The 20500-nt window shown below is 44.5% G+C and overlaps 1 protein-coding gene across 1 annotated transcript in view; it reads right to left on the reverse strand.

Moving 5' to 3' along the window:
• MGAT5B (alpha-1,6-mannosylglycoprotein 6-beta-N-acetylglucosaminyltransferase B) overlaps window positions 1-20500 on the reverse strand; it is a 1313368-nt gene that overhangs the window by 477877 nt on the left and 814991 nt on the right. Inside the window, exons 7-8 of the mRNA XM_069654653.1 lie at window positions 19806-19970; window positions 18825-18994 (exon numbers count right to left, since the gene is read on the reverse strand). Of these exons, the coding sequence (XP_069510754.1) occupies window positions 18825-18994; window positions 19806-19970 (335 nt within the window). The remainder of the gene's footprint in view (window positions 1-18824; window positions 18995-19805; window positions 19971-20500) is intronic.

Raw genomic sequence — 20500 nt, forward strand, 5'->3', positions numbered from 1 at the left:
CACACCCACTTTCCAAAACACATAAAAAGAGACTGCTGGGACAGGTAGAAACATTCAATTACATTTGCAGCGGAGCATGCTGACCGACGACTTCACATCCAGAGATCCAGACTTCAAATCCATCAATCTCCAGAACCTGTAGCAGAAATTAACTCCAGAATTTGTAGCAGAGAGTCCTGAATCCACCAGCTGAATCCTCTTCAGCAGGCCTCAAAACTAACCAAATTATTCAACAGCCGGGCGAGCTGTCTGAATTCTTTTGCCAAGAGCAATTGCCAGAGAGAGAACCAGAGACCCAGATCGCTGTGAGCAGAACCGGTGCCTGATTGACCTGCCGAGCAAACAGAACGGCAGCCGGACGTGTTGACCAGATCCGTGACGAGGCCTAGTTCAAATTTATATTGTGAGTACCTAGCAGAACTGTGCAGAACCAATCTCTTAGTTAAATAATCTAATACAAACTATTTTAACCTAAGTAGAACTGCCTCCTAGAAATTGTGTCATCTGTCATTTTTAAAGCTACAAGCTGTCACCTGTCATTTTGAGTTTTACTTTAAATCCGAAAATCTAACGAGAACGAGATTTAACTTTCCTCTGAAAGCTCAGAATCTAAGCTTTCCAGCAAGCCTAGAACCGACTTCCTACCCCTTATACTTTTTCCGCAATCACGATTTACGCACTCACAAAATTTACAGCGATTTGCGATTTTGGCTCAATTTCTCCACTTTTTAAAATAGCAGCTCCATTCTTTCTTTTGTTAAAATCCATTTGCAACTTGGTAATAACTCATAGAGCATTGCTAAAGTGAGCCTGAACTAATACCAACAAGCATCTCCCACTCACCCTGAATCTCTATAGGGAATTAAAATCAGTTGGCACATTTTCCCATCCATTGCCATCACATTTAAAAGCATTTTGGGCTTGTGATTCAAACTCCTACCTGTTTCCTCTAAGCTTGCTGGGGGGAAATTAATTTCATATTGTATTTGATTGCATTCCTGAGAACTGTGTGCTCCCCTTTCCATCTCCTTCCATTTCTTACATTGCATAGGGTAGGGAGGTGAATTGCCAGAGAAAAAGTGATTATCCCTTGAAACCATAAAAGTATTTTTGCTACTTTATCCATCCTATAATAACTCCTCATTGAGTGTAAAGAAGTGTGCTAGTGCCAGATTACCCATTGTTGATCAACATCATATGTCTAAGTGTACTATCAGATATCAATTTATTATAAAAGTGTGATATATATATATATTGTTTAATTTTTCAAATAAACCTTTTAATTTGCAAAACAAACCTACTTCTTGGCTAAGTGGGATCAGGGGGATTCTAAGAGGTGGGTGTTGTACAAGGGTTGTCATCCAGAGTACTGAACTGGATCTAAAAATACATTAATAAGGGTTTTCCTCAGCATCCCAGACTAGGCATTGACTTAGCTGTAGTGTTGATTGAATATCGCTTACAACATCCTGTGACAAACTGACCTGCTGCATCCACCAAAGGGAATACAGACTCGTCATCTGCTCTAAGAAGAAGGCCTACATCCAAGTCCACATCTTTGTGGCCTCTAACAACACAGTGGAACTTTTCAAACTCTGCAAGGAAATCGCCAACCCTATGGCATTCTCCACCTCTCCTCAGCCTTCCCCGGCCCTCTGCACTTCTCTTGCCTCTCACTACATTTCTAAAACACAGGACATCCGCTCCTCACTCACCTCCACTCCTCATCCTTCTCCCTCCCCTTCATTCAAGCTTCCCTTGGCTCCCTCACCCTTCCCCTTATACTCTTTTTCTCAAGTTGCACCTGATGAGGTTTTTAGACAAGTGCTCTCTATGAATGTTTCATCCAAACAGGTGCTCCCCTGCTCTTCCAGAACTATCAAGGACAATGTTGTCACCCTTACTCCAGCCTGTGCTGATTTCTACAATCATTCCTTTGCCACTGGATCCTTCCCGTCACTCCCCAAGCACTCCCTTGTGCACCCTCTCCTCAAAAAACCTTCCTGTCCCGCAGACTATTTTCCTGTTACACTACTCCCTTCCTGGGTAAATTCTTGGAGAAACCGGCCATCTCCCAGCTGGACCACCACACTGAATCTATTAATTGTGTCCATGACCACCAATCTGTCTTTAGAGCTGCCAGAAGCATGGAAACTACTTTCCTGAACATTTGTGAAGACTTGCTCACTAACCACAATTCCAGTTCTCCTTCTGTTCCCACCCTTCCTGACATTTCCTCTGAATTTGACATGATCAATCATGCCACCCTGATTAAACAGCTCCATGACACCCTTGACATCACAGACATGGCTCTGGACTGGTTGACCTCTTTCCTCTCTGACTGACCCTCCTAAGTTCGATTGGGCCCTTTTCTCTCCTCCAGCTCACTTTCCATCTGTGGTATCCCTCAGGGCTCTATCCTCATGCCCTGGCTCTTCAATTCCTAGCTAGCCCCCCTCGCCCACCTGATCCCCATCTTCTCTACTAATTTTCAGTGCTATGCTGATGATACACAGCTCTCTTTCAAGCTTCCCCCCTCTTCACCCCATTCTACATCTCTCATTCCTGATTGGCTATCTGCTATTCAGGCATAGTATGCTACTAATAATCTCTGCCTTAACGCCAGTAAGACAGAGCTCCTTCTCATCGGAAACCCCTTCTCCCTCTTTCCCTCCCACACTCTGGCCACCCTCCTTCAACCCCCTAACTTCCTGCAAATCTAAAAACCTTGGTGTTATCTTCGACTTCCCTTTCTCCTTATATCATGGTCCTTGCCATAAAGGCCCACTTCCAGCTGCACCTGCTCAGAGGCATTCTCCCCTTTCTGACCTTACCCCAGAAACTCAATGGGTCTCATTGCGAGGTGGGCGGTAAGGGATTAACGGCGCTGGTAAAGGCGCCAGAGCCGTTACCCCATACCGCCCTATTATGAGGTCCGCTTGCGGGACCCGCTCTGGACGTCTGGTTTTACCAGACCTCCTTAGCGGGTCCTGTGAGCGGGCCAGCATGCTAACAACAGGCCTGTCATTAACGGGCCCGTTGTTAGCATGTTTCCCATTCCCATTGAGCCCTATGGGGGCTCAAATGGGAATGGGGTTGGTCCGGGTCCAGGTTCCTTGAATGGGGAAATACCCGGTCCTCCAAAGTCGGAATGGCCCGGTATTTCCCCATTCAGGGAACCCGGACCCAAGTTTGAAGGCAGCCATGCCCTTACTTAGGGCATGGCTGCCTCCAAACTCGTAATGAGGCCCAATGTCTCCAGAGCTCAAGCGATCTCCAGACTGGAGTACTGCAACAGCCTCTTTCTCAATCTACCTAATTCCTCTTTTAGCCCCATTCAACTAATACAGAATAGGACTGTGAGACTTATACTTGGTCTCAAGCCCAGGGACCACATCTCTCCAGCCCTTAAATCTCACCACTGGCTCCAATCTAAATAAGAGAACTAAATAAGTTAGGTTGTACCTTACACATAGTTTCTATACAAGCCATATGAGGCCTTAACTGGCATAGAATGATATTTTAGACTGCACTTGAAATCTGATGGCAGCACCTGCATGTATGAGCCTGCACCTAACATTGGATAACTATACCACACATGTGAGGCATTAGCTGGCATAAACTGATGTTAACATGGAATTTGAGGCTGCCTTGGGTATATGATGGCAGCACCTAGACAAGTCAAGCTGCATCTTACATACAGTATATATATATAACAGGCATTCAGCACACTAACTGACATATAATGGCAGTATTGGGGAATTGGAGGTTGAAATTGTCACTTGATATGTGATAGCAGCACCTGGACATGCGAGGCTGTACCTTACACATGATGACTATTCCAATTGTATGAGGCGGTATCAACTGGCATAGCAAGGCAGTAATGTAGCATTTTACACTGCACATGTCACATGTACCACTATCTAAACATGTGAACTTGCTTCTATGCATATGATGACTATACCTAGCATGTGTGGTAACTTGCATAGGATGGCAGTACCTGCATAAAGGAGGCTATATTTAACATAATATGGCAGCAACTGCACATTTGTAGCTATATTTTGCATATGCTGACTATATCTGTGAGGCTGTAAATGACATAGAAAGACAGGCACAGACCAGGTGAGGACATGCTAGTCTGTGAAGGCAGTTGTCCTGAAGTATGTTGTTTATGGTAGGTGTATGCATGGCATATCATGTCTATGACACCCGGGGCACATCAAGTTAAAAATATGGTCAGTTTCAAAAATTGCCTTTTTGCTCCTTGGGTAGGAAATCTTTACTTTAATAATCTTCAACGTATTGTTGTTTTCCTTTTTACATCCACAATGTTACTTTATTTCATGTCATCAGGGCCAATGGCCATGTGACAAATCACCCTGTGATAGCATCAGAGTCAAGGATCAAATGATTTCCCTTCCCGCGATGCCACTTACAGTACCATAAACATTTTGGTAAATTGAAATCCCTGTTGCTTTATTCTTCAAGCCATTCCCTTCCCTCAATACTCATGAGAGAGTCCTCAGCACGGGCAGGTAAGAAGTGTGTTATAGATTGCATATAAACTGTTCAACCAAACATATTTCTGAACACAATTTGCCTAGGACATCAAATATCAAACTTGCATCAAGTGAGTAGTGTTTGCAGGAAGCATATGGTGTGGACCATGTAGCAACTACCAAAAAGATGTGATCACGGGTGCCTGCAGCGGGTGAACATTTTACAATTTTGCATGCTTCCAGTATGTAGAAGACTCAATATGGTAGCCATTAACCTTGCCTCCACATTATGGCCTCCACATAATCACAAAAAATGCCATTTGATTGACATGTGTCTTCTGTGAGATCATGATACAGTTACAGGGCTCAGCTAATGCGTAGATTCTGAAGTCTACTCCCCACCTCGGCGTAAGGGTTTGGGAAAAACCCTGGCAGACAGTTCTCGAGGGAGATCTGTCATTCTGCCCCCTCTTTTATAAGAATAATGGGATTAATGGAGTAGTGCACCTTGTCGCTATGAAAGGCAAGACTTTTTTCTCCCTGCAAAGAACTTGAATATCACACATTCTCTGTGCCTATATAATAGGGAAAAGAATAGCTGTTTTCTATATGATCACACTCAAGCCCACTGGCTCCACATCTAATGAGTGAGACAAGGTGTCATGGAGCTGAATGACAAGTTTGGTGGTGTAGCATAAAATGGTGATCACTCCATTGCTGCTATTTCTTTGCAGAAACAAGATGACTTCCATGTTTATTCGCACCAATGGATTCCGATTGTGGAGGTGCAGAGGAGGATTTTATTCCAGCATGCAACTGGGGGTAAATCCTCTACCTCCAAAGATGGTCAAATTTAGTGGTGCGCAATATCTGCCCGCACTACATCTGACACAGTTCCCATGGAGTCCTGTGTTGTCTCCAAAAATGGGGTTTAACACCAAAGTTAAACATCTATCTCATCTACAGACCCCCAGGGCCTGCACACACCGTTGAGAATGAGGTAATGCAAATCATCTCTTCTCATACCAAATCAAATCACAGACCATCATATTGGGTGATTTCAACCTAGGCCTAAACGAACCCACTTGATAAAAAATACTCTTTCCCTAGCTAACACTATGTCAGCACTTGGCCATGCGTACAAGATCCAGAACCCTACTCGTATGAAAGGTTGCATACTTGACTGGCTTGCAGATATCAATTGCAACTCAACCATCATATCTAACTCTCCCTGTCCCTGGTCTGACCACCACTTCATCACTTTCAATATCAATACCAGGATCAGCTCAACTAACATCCCCAATATATCCCCAGAGGCCCCTGTGAGGAGCACAAAGAACATTGCAGCCAACAACCTAATCCCACTTATGCATCCTGTCCTGGCTTTACCAACCGACGACGCTGTTGACCCTGCAGCATTGACCAAACTCTACAATGACAGTATAGTGTCAGCCATTAACAAACTAGCTCTGCATGCAATACACAAAGCCATACTACTGGCACACCTCAATGGCTGGTTCACCCCCGAGTTAAAAGAACTCAGAACGACTAAAAGAAAAGCAGAATCACTATGGAAAACCGCCTACACCAACTAACAAAAATATTTTCCACACTGCCTCAGGTAACTACAAACAACAAGCGCTTCTGACCAAAGGCAAATTATACAACAGAACCTCCAAAGCCAGTTCCAATACTAAATAACTATTCCTTATCCTCAGAGAGTTATAAATCCCTATCCCACCACCAGAAATCTGCAACAAAGATGCTAAATGGTGTGAGGACATTCAAAATGCTCTCCAAAATAAAATCAGTCATCTTCAATCTCCTATTGCAGCCGAACAGAACAGCCTAGCCAAACTACACCAACCACCTTCTCTGTCCGCCAACCACCAACCTCAAGAAGCTCCCTCAATTTGATTTCACCATCCCTGAATTTCTGAAAATCATCCTTAGGTTAAAACCATGAAGCTGCCAAGGTGACCCCTGCCCGCCCACCATCATAAAAGACTGTGCACCACAACTAGCCCCTTTCATCACCAAGCTTATCAATGCCTCCTTCAAAAATAATTGCTTCCCTACGGAGCTAAAAAACACTTGGGTACTACCACTATTAAAAAGAACTCCCTTGACCTAACACTCCTATGAACTATTGCCCGGTAACAACGGTGCGGTTTCTGTTGAAAAACCTTGTCAGAGTAGCATACCTGCGAATCCAGAAATATCTGGAAACCAACAACATCCTGTGGCTGCGCCAGTCTGGTTTCCGCCTGAGACACAGGACTGAACAGCTCTACTAGACTTAAAAACCCAAATGGACAACCTGAGGGACAAATGGAAACTTGTAGTGCTTCTTCTCCTAGACCTCTCTGCTGAATTTGATCTGGTGGACCACAATATTCTGTGTAACCACCTAACTTCTGCAGCCAACTTCTCCTCCAAAGCCACACTCTGGATAAAATCCTTTCTCAGTGACAGAACCATAAAGGTCTTCTCCCCCACAGCTGAATCACCCCCCCAGTCGCTGGTGGAGTGCACAAACATTTTCACAAAGCCACTCTTTGACCATGTCGACAACCTGTCTGTCACCTACACTAATTACACAGATGACACCCAGGTTCTCACCCCAATCACAGGAGACGACGACTCTGACACAGCTACAATCAACGCCATCTACCTGTCCATCCAAGATTGGATGGCGCAGCACGGGTTATGTTTAAATGATGACAAGACCGAGCTGCTCAACATCGGCACCCAACATAGAATCGCCTAATTAAACATACTCTTCAAATCCTTCATCATAGATGAACACACCATTAAAATTTCTAAAGAGGTAGAAAGTCCTTTCTCAGTGACAGAACCATAACGGTCTTCTCCCCCACAGCTGAATCACCCCCCCCCCCAATCGCTGGTGGAGTGCACAAACATTTTCACAAAGCCACTCTTTGACCATGTCGACAACCTGTCTGTCACCTACACTAATTACACAGATGACACCCAGGTTCTCACCCCAATCACAGGAGAATCGCCTAATTAAACATACTCTTCAAATCCTTCATCATAGATGAACACACCATTAAAATTTCTAAAGAGGTAGAAAGTCTCGACTTCTACTTAGACTCCTCACTCAATCTTAATAAACAAGTTAATGCCACCACTTCAGCCACCTCATAAACCAGTGCTTGCAGAAAATTGCTATCGCCGGGCAGCTGTCTCACCCTAACCAGAGCCTTAGTCCTTACACACCTTGACTATTGCAATGCCCTGTATGCTGGCACAAAGATCCAGAATATACGGAAGCTACAGGTCCATCAAAACAATGCCCTCAGAGCCGTGCTCAATGTCAGAAGATCAGCCCACATTTCAGCCATTAGACACCAACAACACTGACTGTCACAGTTCATGAACGCATCTCGTTCAAATCACTTACCCTCACCCACAAATGCCTTCACCATACGGCCCCTGCCTACCTATCCAACTGTATCACACTAACACAACGCACTAGACCAACTAGATCAGCCTAAATCAGCACCGACTCACCAATCCCAGGTTTAAGCTCCAAAGTGCAGGTGGCAGCAGTTTCCCCAATATCCCCAGAAAACTCTGGAACTTACTTCTGCTCCCTCTCAGGGCTCAGGAATCATATTGGAGCTTCCAGAAACAACTCAAAACACACCTTATCACCCAAAGCCTAAACAACTAAGTATTCCCATTAGACCATCCTGCCTTCTCCCCTCCTGCTCCTCAGTGTATATGTCTTCTCTGTATGTTTCTTGGTTTGCATCATTTATCTGTAATGCCATTATCATGATCCTTGGCTGTTGTGTTAACTATTCTTGTGCAACTACTGTAACAGCTACTAAATTCTGTAAGAAAGCGCCCAGATGCCTTTGGGCTTGGCGCGCTGTATAAGCTTTAAAATAAATAAATAAATAAATACATAAAGTTAGCCTCTTTCACAATCCCAAAGTAATTCCACCGGACCAAGTAGTGGTAACGGTGATGGAGTTTGGTGCTAATGATGAAAACGATGGAATTAACACAAAACGTGTCATGAGGCTGGTCATGTTAAGATCCCATGAGGGCTGTGAGGGACAGGCACATGAATGCAGAATTGCCATACCACCGAAATGCCTCTTAACAAATGGGATTGACAGAGAGTGAAGAGTAACTTCTGCCTTTCGGCAAACTTGCTTGGTTGCAAGGGAGGTATGACGTAACTCAAGCTTAATAGCAGAGTATAAATGTGTGTGTTGTTGTGTCTTTTCAAACAACAGTCACCATGCATGCATGGCTTGGGAGCATGGTGCTATTGAGTGATCTTATCGCAGGACTTTTATCCTATGGTCATGAGGACCATTTTCCAATGATCAACATCTTAGAGACCAGGCTGCGAGGTTCCATGTCATTTCAACGCCAGTAATTACTTCGAAATAAATTACTTCAAAGTAATTAGTATGCATTTTTACTTAGATTTTTCTTTTTTTCATTTGCCCCATACCACTTCTTCCTATTCGCTACTACCCCTACCCTAAACCCCTTGACCCACAGCCCCTTATATTTCTCGAAGTAATTACTGGTGTTGTAACCACGGGATACCGGCTGATAGGTTCATGTGTTGTGGGGAGAGGATGCGTTTGAGCTCTGGTGGGGTGATAGGCAACAAGTGATATCAGATGGAACCTGTTGCTATCTCTCAACTTGTGTGTGGCAGCGTCATAATGGGAGCAGGACGGAAAACAAACGTATTCCGTCCCTTGCTACAAAGCAAGAAAGTGCCCCTCAAGAAGTCCATCCCCATGTCCCTCCAGGAGGCAAAGAGCAGACATTTCTTGCTCCTGAGGTGTCACAAAGAGGTCCAGCAGATGGCTGTTAAACCTCTCAACAATCTGATTCACCGTGTCATGAGAGATGGACCGCGTGGGTGGTGCACAGGTGCACCTTCTGCAGGAGTCTCATTTCGTACTGAGCTCAATTTCCAGATGTGCCTCCATTGAATGCACCCCATGCTGATACACCTTGCCCACCATTCCAAAGGGAGTTTGCATGGTGGTAGCAATCTCATTCCCATGTTCAGCCAAAACATTGACATTGTTTTGCCTGGTGAATTCAAATTCACAGGCCTTAATCGAAGGGAGGACTGTAGGGCTAGCAACACCGATTTAAGTTAACTTTAACTTAACTGATGTGGTACTCCTTCTCTTTTTGGGGCATGTGCATATGTTATTCAGCAATATATTACCCATAGTATCGCCTCATCTGAAAACAAAAAAGAGAGTGGTCTGCTGTGATGGATACATAATGGCCTGGTGTGTGTTAGATTTAAGGTAACCGTCATCCAACACTCAAAATATGTCTTGGCTGTTGTAGAAACTGGGATTAGAATCAGGGGTCAAGTCCTTAAAATAAATGTGGGGGAACTCATTAACATACCAATTGAATGTAGTGTCACCGGATATTAGCATATCAAGGTGCTCTCTGAAAAAAGGGGGGGATTTCTGAAAAAAGGGGGGGGGGGGACTCCGTCCAGCCACGTGTACCCTCGACTTGAGGCCTGATTAGAATATGCTGAAGGTTAATCTCCGCCTTTGTTTTAGATGTGAGGTCTAATTGAGTGTCCTCATCCCATTTGAAGGACAGGTTTAACTAAGTGTACCAAGTCGGAGCATTGCAAAAAGGGACCAGCAGCACACAGGACGCCATTAGGCCCAGTGCCCGATGAAGAGATGAGGCTGGGGCATGGAGAGAATTTAGTAGCTAGGAACATGTCTTTTGACCTGCTTGAATCCTATTTTTTGGCGAGTGCCCAGATGTGTGTCTCAAACATAACCACGGTATTGTGGCTGCTCTTTTGGTATAAGGCACACTTCCTTGTAGGTAACCGACAAGTTCAGGAACTCCACCAACTTAACATTTAAGTTGACACTTCGACAAACGGATTCTTGAGTCAGTGCTGGACAGAGTCAGTCATCCAGGTAAGTGGGGGTATGCGCACCTCGCAAATATATTTCAATGCAAACCAAAGAGAAGAACCATGTACTAATAATAACCGACAGATCTTTTGAATGAGTTGAAGCAACAATGAGGTCCCCAACTGAGCAGTCACTCTGCATTTTGAGTTTCTGCTTCAGGAGGAAGTTATTCAATCCTAAAAGACCCTGACTGCTGTTACGCCCAAACGCCGCCCTTCCTGTTAGTGACAAAGATGCAAGGATTCAGGTGGGATACTTGATTTATTAATTTATAATAATCCATGGTTCATTAAAGCTGTTGGGAAAATAATGAGAATGGTGGAGTTTGAATGATTGGCTACCAACAAAAGGATCAACACCTCCAAGTTACTCTGTTTCCATGGGGTGCATTTGCGTGGTATTTTACCTGAATTGGGTAAGGTCATGCCTTGAGGGTTGACTAATGAGGTAGATTCCCTTGGTCCTTTCTTGCAGTATTCCTGACCTGGAATAACAACAAGTATCTCCCATGGACCATCCGTCTCGTGACTCACATTGAAAGCCCCTAAAGGCATGGAAGGATATCAGTCTATTTTGGGAAGCTAGAGTCTTGATTTTTCTGGCTGCTTCATGATCCCAGAGATATTCTTTTCTGTGAGCGTGATGGAATTTTGTGAGGACATCATCCATTGTACGGCGAAAAACAGTGAACCTCACCTTGTTTTGGGCTTCTTCCAAGAGCTAGATGCCCTTGAGGCATGCATTATGTTGAGCCTCCAAACGCAGGCCCATTCCGCTAGTGACGATGTTGACATGTCTGTCCACCGAGTGAAACATTCCGCTAGTGACGATATCGACATGTCTGTCCACTGAGTGCAGACTGTTCTGCTTCAGGTGTTCTGCATGGGATGGGCTGGATTGGAGCTGTTGCCTCTGGTTGTGGTGTAGGTCATTACTGAACTCAGCTGGGTCTTGCTAGAGGTGATTACGCTTGCCCAAGATGAAGGGCACTGTGTAATAATTCCATATGCCTGCTTACATTAAGCCCCTTCTTTTTTGTTTTTCGATTGGGATGATAGTGGTCACCAAAGAGGAAGGTGAACCTTCCCTCCCAAGAGCGAGTGCTCCCATTTCTTCTGCTGACGGTGCTGGCAAGAGAGAGGGCAGGCACACCCTTTTTCTTGTAGGGCATTTCACATTTGGTGCCCAGCCTCTTTCTGACAGGGAGATTACTCTGAAGTATTCCATATCTGATGGGCATTGTGCACTATGTCTGGTTGCCTTGGCAGGCCTACAAAATCTGACTATCCTGAGAGCTCTCCAGACACTAATCCTGCCTCTACTAGAGGGTTGGGCTGACAGTGTAAGTTTAGACACCTCTCCTGTAAGGGACAAAGTGGCAATAGAACCTCTTCTTCTTTTTCGGGCAGAGTGCTACCTCTGTAGATGGTGATTCACTGGGCATAGTGTTATATGTGCCATGAGAGCGTAAACGCCTTAATGGAGTAAGAGCTCCTGACCGTGCCAAGCTATTGGGAAAGGCTGAAGGGCGAGTGCCTGAGGCATCGCTGGCATCACCTCTGTCATAAAGTCCTTACTCAATGACCTCATGGTATTCAAAGTCCTAAACTACCTACTTTTTGTTCTAACATCTCTTCACGTGCTGGCTTTGCAGATGTGGCAGGAACGGGTCCCATGGGCAGTGCCCATGTATGGCACGGGACTGAGCATGATGAAGCTGTGAAGGAGTCCAGGAGTAGGAATAGCAGTGACCGATGCATGGAATGGAAGGTTTGGTGTTGTCTGATCGGAAAAAAAAGGCTCGCGGTAAAATGTACGAAAACAACAGACCGCATGAGTGTTTAAATGGGCAATTAGATCAAAAACCAAGAAACACGCATTTGCGTGTTGACTTTTTGCTGACAACCTGCCTAGTCTGCAGAAACACAAAGTATGTTAAGACTTGAAAGCAAATGAAAACCTTGAAGGAGTTGAAGTGATAGCGCAGAAAGTGTGAAGATAAAGAAAAATAGTTATTCATTGCAGTCTTTCTAGTTCATGGAATTAAAACATTATTGGAGCAAAAACAAGTGATGCAAAATAAGTAAAGGAATGACAAATATTGCTATTGAAATATGCGACCTGACTGAAGAATATCTAACTTAATTTATTAGGGAAAAACGGCATGCAAAACATGAGAAAACTCAAATAGCTGAAATGTACACAACAATAACCATGTCTGATTACTTATCTAGCACGGCCTTCCCAGTGATCTTCACGACAATGGAAATAAATGAACACTGAATGAAGACAATACAGTTACAAAAACGAATTATTAGTGAAGACATGTTTTTTAAATTATTTTTAAATGTTAAATTTGAATGTTAAAATAAATTGCATTTTGTTTCTCAGAGCATACTTGGGTGTATTATTATTTAATAATGTGGTAATTGGAGGAAGAAAGGTCAATTTGGATCACACAACAAAAAGGTCAATTAGGACCACACAAAAAAAGTCAATTTGGTCATTAGGTCAAATGTTTTAGGTCAAATAGGCTAATACCGAATGGAATTAAGGGTCTCACATGAGTCAATGACCAGCCTACTGATGTCTGAGCTGCTAGCCTCAAAGGCAGTGCAAAACCTGTGTACCCCACTTTATGAGGAACCCTCCATGAGAGGGCTACTTTCCTCACTGGCTTTTGGTAAATGGAACACGCCGCCTTGGAAAAGATGGTGCTGTAGTTCATGGGAAGCATTGCCAGAAGTTGAAGTCTGCCTTGCATTTCCCTTCTGGATGAAAGGATCTGATAGCTTGCGCTGATTCCTTTTCTTTTCTGTATGTAATAGTTCATGATGCTGTACATTTTATAAGCAAGATGAACACAATCAAAATTGTCAATTTACAAAGAGCCTAACAAAGGTAGAACACTACATGTAGTTGATTACTTATCTAGCACGGCCTTCCATCTACCGAGAACTTGCCTGGACAAGACATAAATGCATCACAAGTCAAAGCATGCATCTAGTTTGCAATGTCAGGGGCAGAGCAGAGACTGCATAGGAGGGGGAGGCCACACAACAATGATCAAGCATTTCAATCATTAAGGGGGGGTTTAGACCGTCTCATATTCCTCCATTCATGAGTACCTTTGAGAAATGATGTTCTCAAAACTGAAGATGCTAGGGAGGTCATGTAGCCAGGTATACACAATTTGCTCTAACTTGATTCCCAAAGCCATCCATTTCCGAATGATTAAGCTCAACGGGAAGATTGAATATCACTGATAAGAGACTCCTGCCCCTTGTTACTGCATTTGGCTATCCAGTTTGGGGAGGTGCCCCTTTTGGCTTTAACAAAGAAAAGGAGATTGGCTTCAAGAGCTCAGAGCTTCTGTGCACTGAGCAACCAATAAGACAAATTTCCAGGAACATGTCCCATAGTAAGTGCTGATGATAACTTCTTAGGTGCCTTACAGTGCAATGCCCGTGAGTCTAACCTCTCTCCCTGGCTCTTCAACCACTACCTGGCACCTCTTGCCCAACACATTGCTACTTACTCCTTCAATGCAGATGACACCCAGCTCTCTTCCAGGCTCCCCTCAGCCACCTCTGCTTCCTCTCTCATACCAGACTCTCTGGCCACAATTCATGAGTGGTGTGCCACCAATGATCTCTGCCTTAATGCCAGTAAGACTGATATTCCCCTCATTGGGACATCAGCTCCCTCTTTTCCTCTCTCTCTGGCCGCTCTCTCTGGACCCTCGTCCTGATCCTCCCTGTGAGGGTAAGCACCTTGGTGTCATCTTGGACTCCATCCTCTACTTTTCTCCTCACATGTCTGAAGTCTCTAAGAAGTCAAACTATCAGCTGCACCTGCTCAGAGGTATTCTTTTTCTCACTTTCCCACAGAATATCACTGTCTCCAGAGCTCTGGTCCTCTCTATGCTGGACTATTGCCACAGCTGCTTTCTAAATCTTCTTGCCTCTACACTTCGACCTTTACAACGTATCCAAAAAAGGACTGCAAGACTTGTCCTTGGCCTCAATCCCAGGGATCGTATCTCTCCAGCTCTGAAATCTCTTCACTGGCTCCCCATGCCTGCAAGGATAAGGTTCAAGACCCTCTGCATTGTCCACAAGGCTTTCTTAGGCCTGGGACCGCTCTATCTCCAACTTTCTCTTCCAAAACATCTTCCTTCTCGAGCTCTCCTCTCATCCACCTCCAACTCTCTGAGGGTCAGACGCTTCTCCAAGCACAGAGTTGGGGGCAGATCTATCTCCTCGGCTGGGGCCTACCTCTGGAACAGCATCCCTGCTTCTTTCAACAACCAGCAGAGCGATCTCCGGTTCTGGAAGCAACTCAAGAGCTTCATTTTCGCTTCCGCTTTCTCACTTCCTCTCCCCTGCTGATGCGCCTGACTGCTCCACTCACTAGAAACATGGTCACCCTCTGAACTCGGGCCCAGGATTCAGCATGTCTAGTTGCACTACTGTGCTCCCCAGCACTTAAGGCTCGTTATCTGCAACCCTACAGTCCCTTGTCTCTGCACTTAGGAGCCACCCACTGGCTGCACTTGTGAGTTAACTGCACTTCCCCCTTCTCCTCTCCCTTGGCATTTCTCCCCTTCCCTCTTCCCCACACTTGCATGATCTGAATGACAGAAGGCCTTGTAAGATCGTTATTTTGTCCTCCCTTCATGTCCCCCTCCTTGTCTTGTCACGCATAGAAACACTTGTTTACAGGTGTGTTATAAATGCCACATCATATCATCTCATATTAAATTGAAAGGGCCAAAATGGAAGGAGCTATTGCAGTGCTGCAACGAAGAGGAGGGAAGCATGGTAAATCTCATTGGACTCTCTCTTTTGCATTTCTTCCATCTGCAATACAATCTATGCATTTTGCATGTAGTGGGATTCTGTTTGTAAGGATTCCTGCATTTTATTATGTCAAAGCCGCACATATTTTAATCTCATACCTCCATCAGCCACTTCCAAAACCAGGTGCAAACTTTGGCTTTTAAAGGGGACAGGTCCCATCTGGCTTCATTTAATTCCTAGGAATTGGCAGTGTAGCGCCACCTTGAGGGTAGGTGTGGCAGCTCGGTGTGGGAACAGATCAGATACATGTATCAGGTCCAGGGTAAGCAGGGTAAGCAGGGTAAGCAGGTCCAGTGCAGTGGTGTAGGACTTTGATGCCATTAAGATCCCGAGTGTACCTTATTTATGAAAGGAGGTTTGGGTGGAATTTTGGGACAAGATGTCTGCCCTGCAGACTTCTTTTAGGGAAGTTGTGTATTTTATTCTGTTTCAAGATGGCTCTCACTGAGAATGCACCTTTCCTGTCGGATGTGTGTTGTTTGACCTATAAAACCTAACCTGCTGCCGATTTGACCTAACTTTTTTGACCTCATTTATTTTGACCTGCTGCGGATGGAGTACTCCCGCAATGCCCTCTAATGTGGGGAGAGACCCCACACATGCCCCTAAGTCATTCCCACCTCAATGTAATTCCTTAGCCCACCCCACAACTATTTTTAAATTAAAGTGTACCATTTGACCTACCGAATTAGGTCAAAAAGATGCGGTCAAATGGGAGTGGGTCAAATTGGCATTAGTTCAAATTGGACATTAACTTCCTGTCACATGGCTTGTCCAATGATGTCATGCAGCTAGTGCCAGAGTACAGGATCCATTCAACTCTTCTAAACTCATAGGTTTCTGCTGAACTCTAAGGAAGAGGGGCAGCGGTCACCTGGATTCTGACACACACACTTTCTGACTCTGAACTATTCATTGCAGAGGCTCTCACCTGCGCTGCATAGTTTCAATGCTACCGTCCTGAATCGCAGGAAGAAGAGTTTTTATCTGGAGGTGGGTGTAAATGATCATGCCAATGTGGGGTTCACAGACCATGGAGAAACTCCCTGTATGCCAATAGCAGTGGTGATGAGATAGGGTTACAAAATGTCCCTGACATCTGCCTGGTCCTGTTCACATGCAATCCCTATCGTTGTGTTGCAGATCAGTGAAAGATGGGGTCATGATGGCGAATTTAGCAAGGTCTTCCTTGACTTGGAGGATGCCAATAGTGTTGCCTTCTGGCCCCATGCTTCATAATTACTTGGTCGATGTAGGAAGGATGTGTCAGATGTTTCATCGTTTGGATGTGAAATCAGACACTGAAGACGTTCTGTTTAATTTGCCGTCGGGCACCATGGAGATTCTTTTGAACATCACAAGGCTAAAACAACTGGTAATGAAACCACATCTTTGGAGAAAGAAAACATCGAGATCCCCAGTTTTGAAGTAGGTAGAGATTAGAGATGAGTGAGTGAGAGATGCATGGCACCTGAATGTACAGGGGCTGCTAGAGTTGGTTGTACACATTGGCCACTGCTGAATGCAGAAGGGACATGCACTAGTTAAGAGGTGATCGAGGATCTGCCTATCCTCATAGGGCTCCAAGACAGAAGAGGGACCGTTACCCAGCCCACTTCAGGTCTTCTTGCTGGATATCGCAATGCCGATAGGTTGAATCAGTTGGCCACTCTCTGAAGAAGAGAGTTTGCACTTGTTGTATTATGGTCAAAAGCAACCTCCCTTTAAGGACTCTCCTTTCCGTCATGTAATATTTCTGGAAACTGGAATTCCCCACCAGATGGGAAGCGTGAGCAGTTGGGTGGATGTATTTATCGTCTTCGGTTGGAGAATCGGAATAAGTAACTCATGGTCAGTTTGGCAGTATTTCCTCCAGAGGTTGCCGTTACTGCATGCAGCCACATGAAGGGTGCGCATGATTCAGAGTCAAGGGGGCCCTTCAGTTATTCCCCATTTTGGAATCTCATATGATTATATGAGGAAATGCCATATTCCTGGATTTGCGATGGGGCGCATGTGGCAATATCACCTTTCGCAAACACGTGCAAGTGAGGAGTTTTCATAAATAAACTTGGAGTTTTGAAGAAGGGAAAAATATCCAATACCACATGTTTTACCGCCATTGCCAGTCTAGTGATCATGCCTTTAGTGTACAAGACCTGTTCATATTGTGTCTTCGTTGACTTGGATTGTCTTGCTATCTTTTTGTGGGCAGGTTCGTGCATTTTAACATGATTGCAATCTCGAACCTCGAGGACGTAGGTGGATTACATTTGATCTTAACAATTGCAGATACATGTGGATCTGGTTCTACTAGGTGTGGTCCATGCTGTGGCTGGATCCGTTGTGGCATCCGGGGCTGCGCATTGGGCGTTCATCAGGTGTTTGGCTAGCTAACCACAATATCGTATTTCGACTTGACTTCCGCTCTGAATGTTTCATTGAATTTTGTGACTGCAAGATGGCGCAGACCTAATCATTTTATTAACAGAATTTCCTGCTCAGTTATTATGGGTTCGGATTTTGTTAGAAGACTGGTTTGACCAAGACAGGGTATTATTTCCAAGATGAGGCACGGCCAGTCCATTTTTCCCTGAAGACTTCCTGCCCTAATTTGCAACTGATTAAGATTGCATTCTAACCATCCGAAGATGGTATCAGTTTCCGGTTAGACTATAAAGGGACTTTATCATATTTGATTAGGCTCAAGTTCCATTTGGGTGGATGTGTGTTTATGTTCCTGGCCCTCAGTCTTGTGTGTTACACTTCTTCACTATATACACACAACATTCTTAACATTAGCCAAAAACTGGAAACCCTAGAATAGGTGCTCTCTTTGCTTCTTCCAGGTAATGTTTTTTTTTAGCGTTTTCCCACCAATATTTGAGGCAAGAGACTATTGGCTCATATATGTTGTGCTTTGTAAATGAAATAAACCCAAAATAACATAACACAAATAATGTCAGTTGCATTAGCTAGTGATCTTTTGACCACAAGTTACAAAAGGACAACATCAGGCATAGATACACCATGAATACATGCATTTTGGAACATGGAAATGGCTGGATCAGACTCTTAACATTTGGATTGCATTACATTACATTACATTCTATAGGATATATATATACATATATATATATATATATATATATATATATATATATATATATATATATATATATATATATATATATATATATATATATATTAAATATATATAGTAACTCACAAGATTATCTCTTGCCAGCTCTATGCTATTGTTTTCCAACTGAAAAGTAGTCTTTTTATTGCCCCTGCATGAAAGAGAGACTGGGCTGCTCTTGCCGGGTATCCAGCACAGATACCTGCAGCAGAGAATGGCCAAAACGCTGTCAACCCGCACAAAGCCCCATGAGTGATACTCCATTTTATTTATTAGGTAACCAGCCAGGTTCTATGGTTGAAAGATAAGGATTGTAGGGTTTTTAATTAATATTTTTTCCAGTGTTACTCACCTCTGTAGATCCTTCATGGAGACAGTGATCTTCAAGCTGTGGCCGAGCATGAAAAGTGTCGCTAGGATGTCGGCCCACTGCACCATCTCTCCCAAGGGACCCCCCTTCAAGACACGGGGGCTGAATACATCCCCCGCTTCCTCTGTCAGGAAGCCAATGTGCACCAAAATCTGCAATGAAAAAGTGAGACAGGCTTAAGGAGGGAGAGGGATTCAGGAGGCAAGTGAAACAAGAGAACTGAAGGTGGGATAAATGGGGAGGCGGGGGGGGGGGATGTAGTGCAATAGAGTGGAGTGTGGAGAGCTAGAAAGAAGCCCAGACTCAAGCAGACACACTAGTTATTCACTGATGGAGCCTCAGAGAGGAATGGGCTGAATATATTCTTTGGAGCATACATAAGTGTCACTACTGGCTTCTCAATGATGCGTGGGGAAGAATAAGCCTGGATTTATAACTTAGGAGTGCACTCCTCTAAAACAATCACAGATGCTGTATTTTCTCTAAGGCCCATCTAACACTACGGTGGGATCTCAGGGAGAATTGCTGAGGAAGGGTACACCCCATATTTTCCCTGGGACCCATACTATCTTCACTGGTAGGATCTCAAAAAGGTTTGGGGGATGACATTGTATGAGTTATTTTACACAGAAAGAAGACAAGGTCTAAGAAGACTTCTTCGATGGGGATCTTGTTGCTTCTTGATGTCCAGGCATGGATCTATGTGATTACCTCACCGTGTTTATGGCGACCCCCAAAAATGTCAACCTTTTATATTTTGACCCCTTTTTCATCCCATATGTATGCGGGGAGAGACCCCCTGCAGCCCCCCCCTTCATTCGTAAAATACTATACCCATCCCCCCACATATATATGGGGTGAAACATGGCTGGAAATAAAAAAAAGTTGACATTTTCGGGGGTCGCAGTTAACGAGGCACAGTAATGGAATAACCCCCCCTCCCCAGGCACGTGCAGCACTTACCTGCATCTGCTCTTTCTTGGTGTCCTTTAGCCTCTCCTCCAGCCTGCGTGCAGCCAGCAGCCAGTGACTTGCCAGGCGGCGGATCCGTTTCTTCATGAAGATCAATGAATCCTTTCCGCTGCCAAGCAAGTCCAGCAGGGGGGTCAGATCGAGCCGGAAGGCTGCCTGGACGGAGACACCAGGGCGACACACAAGACAAGCATGAGACCTATGCACATGTTAGCCAAATAATTCTGGCCACTTCAACACAATAACTGCAACAAGCTCTGGAGTAGTTATCTCCTTGCACAGACTTGTGTCTGATAGAAGATAGTTGGCTCTGTATGACTTGTCTCATTGAATGATCCGCGAGAACGGGGCCTATTTGGTGCAGAGGGATTGACTCTACCCAGCACTCTGCCTAGCACTGCTTGTATCACTGGCTGCAATGAGTAGAGGTGCAAATGAAACATGAGACTCCGGCCTGGAGGCGCAGTGGATATGGACCAACCAATGTGTTTAGAGGTTGAGGTGCAGGGTGGGTAAACATCCATATGGGCCAAGTGGGCAAAGAAAGATGGGGTGTTCTGTATTTTATTTCCTTTGGACTCGGTTGTGGTTCAGATGTAACTTCTGTGCAGGCTTCTGGAGCGTTTCCTAATATAGATTCTAGGACAATTGTGGGGTGGTGCCAAGTTTACCTTTTCAATCATAAA

The sequence above is a fragment of the Ambystoma mexicanum genome, chromosome 3q (genome assembly GCF_040938575.1).
Source record: "Ambystoma mexicanum isolate Mex_15411 chromosome 3q, UKY_AmexF1_1, whole genome shotgun sequence".
NCBI lineage: Eukaryota > Metazoa > Chordata > Amphibia > Caudata > Ambystomatidae > Ambystoma > Ambystoma mexicanum.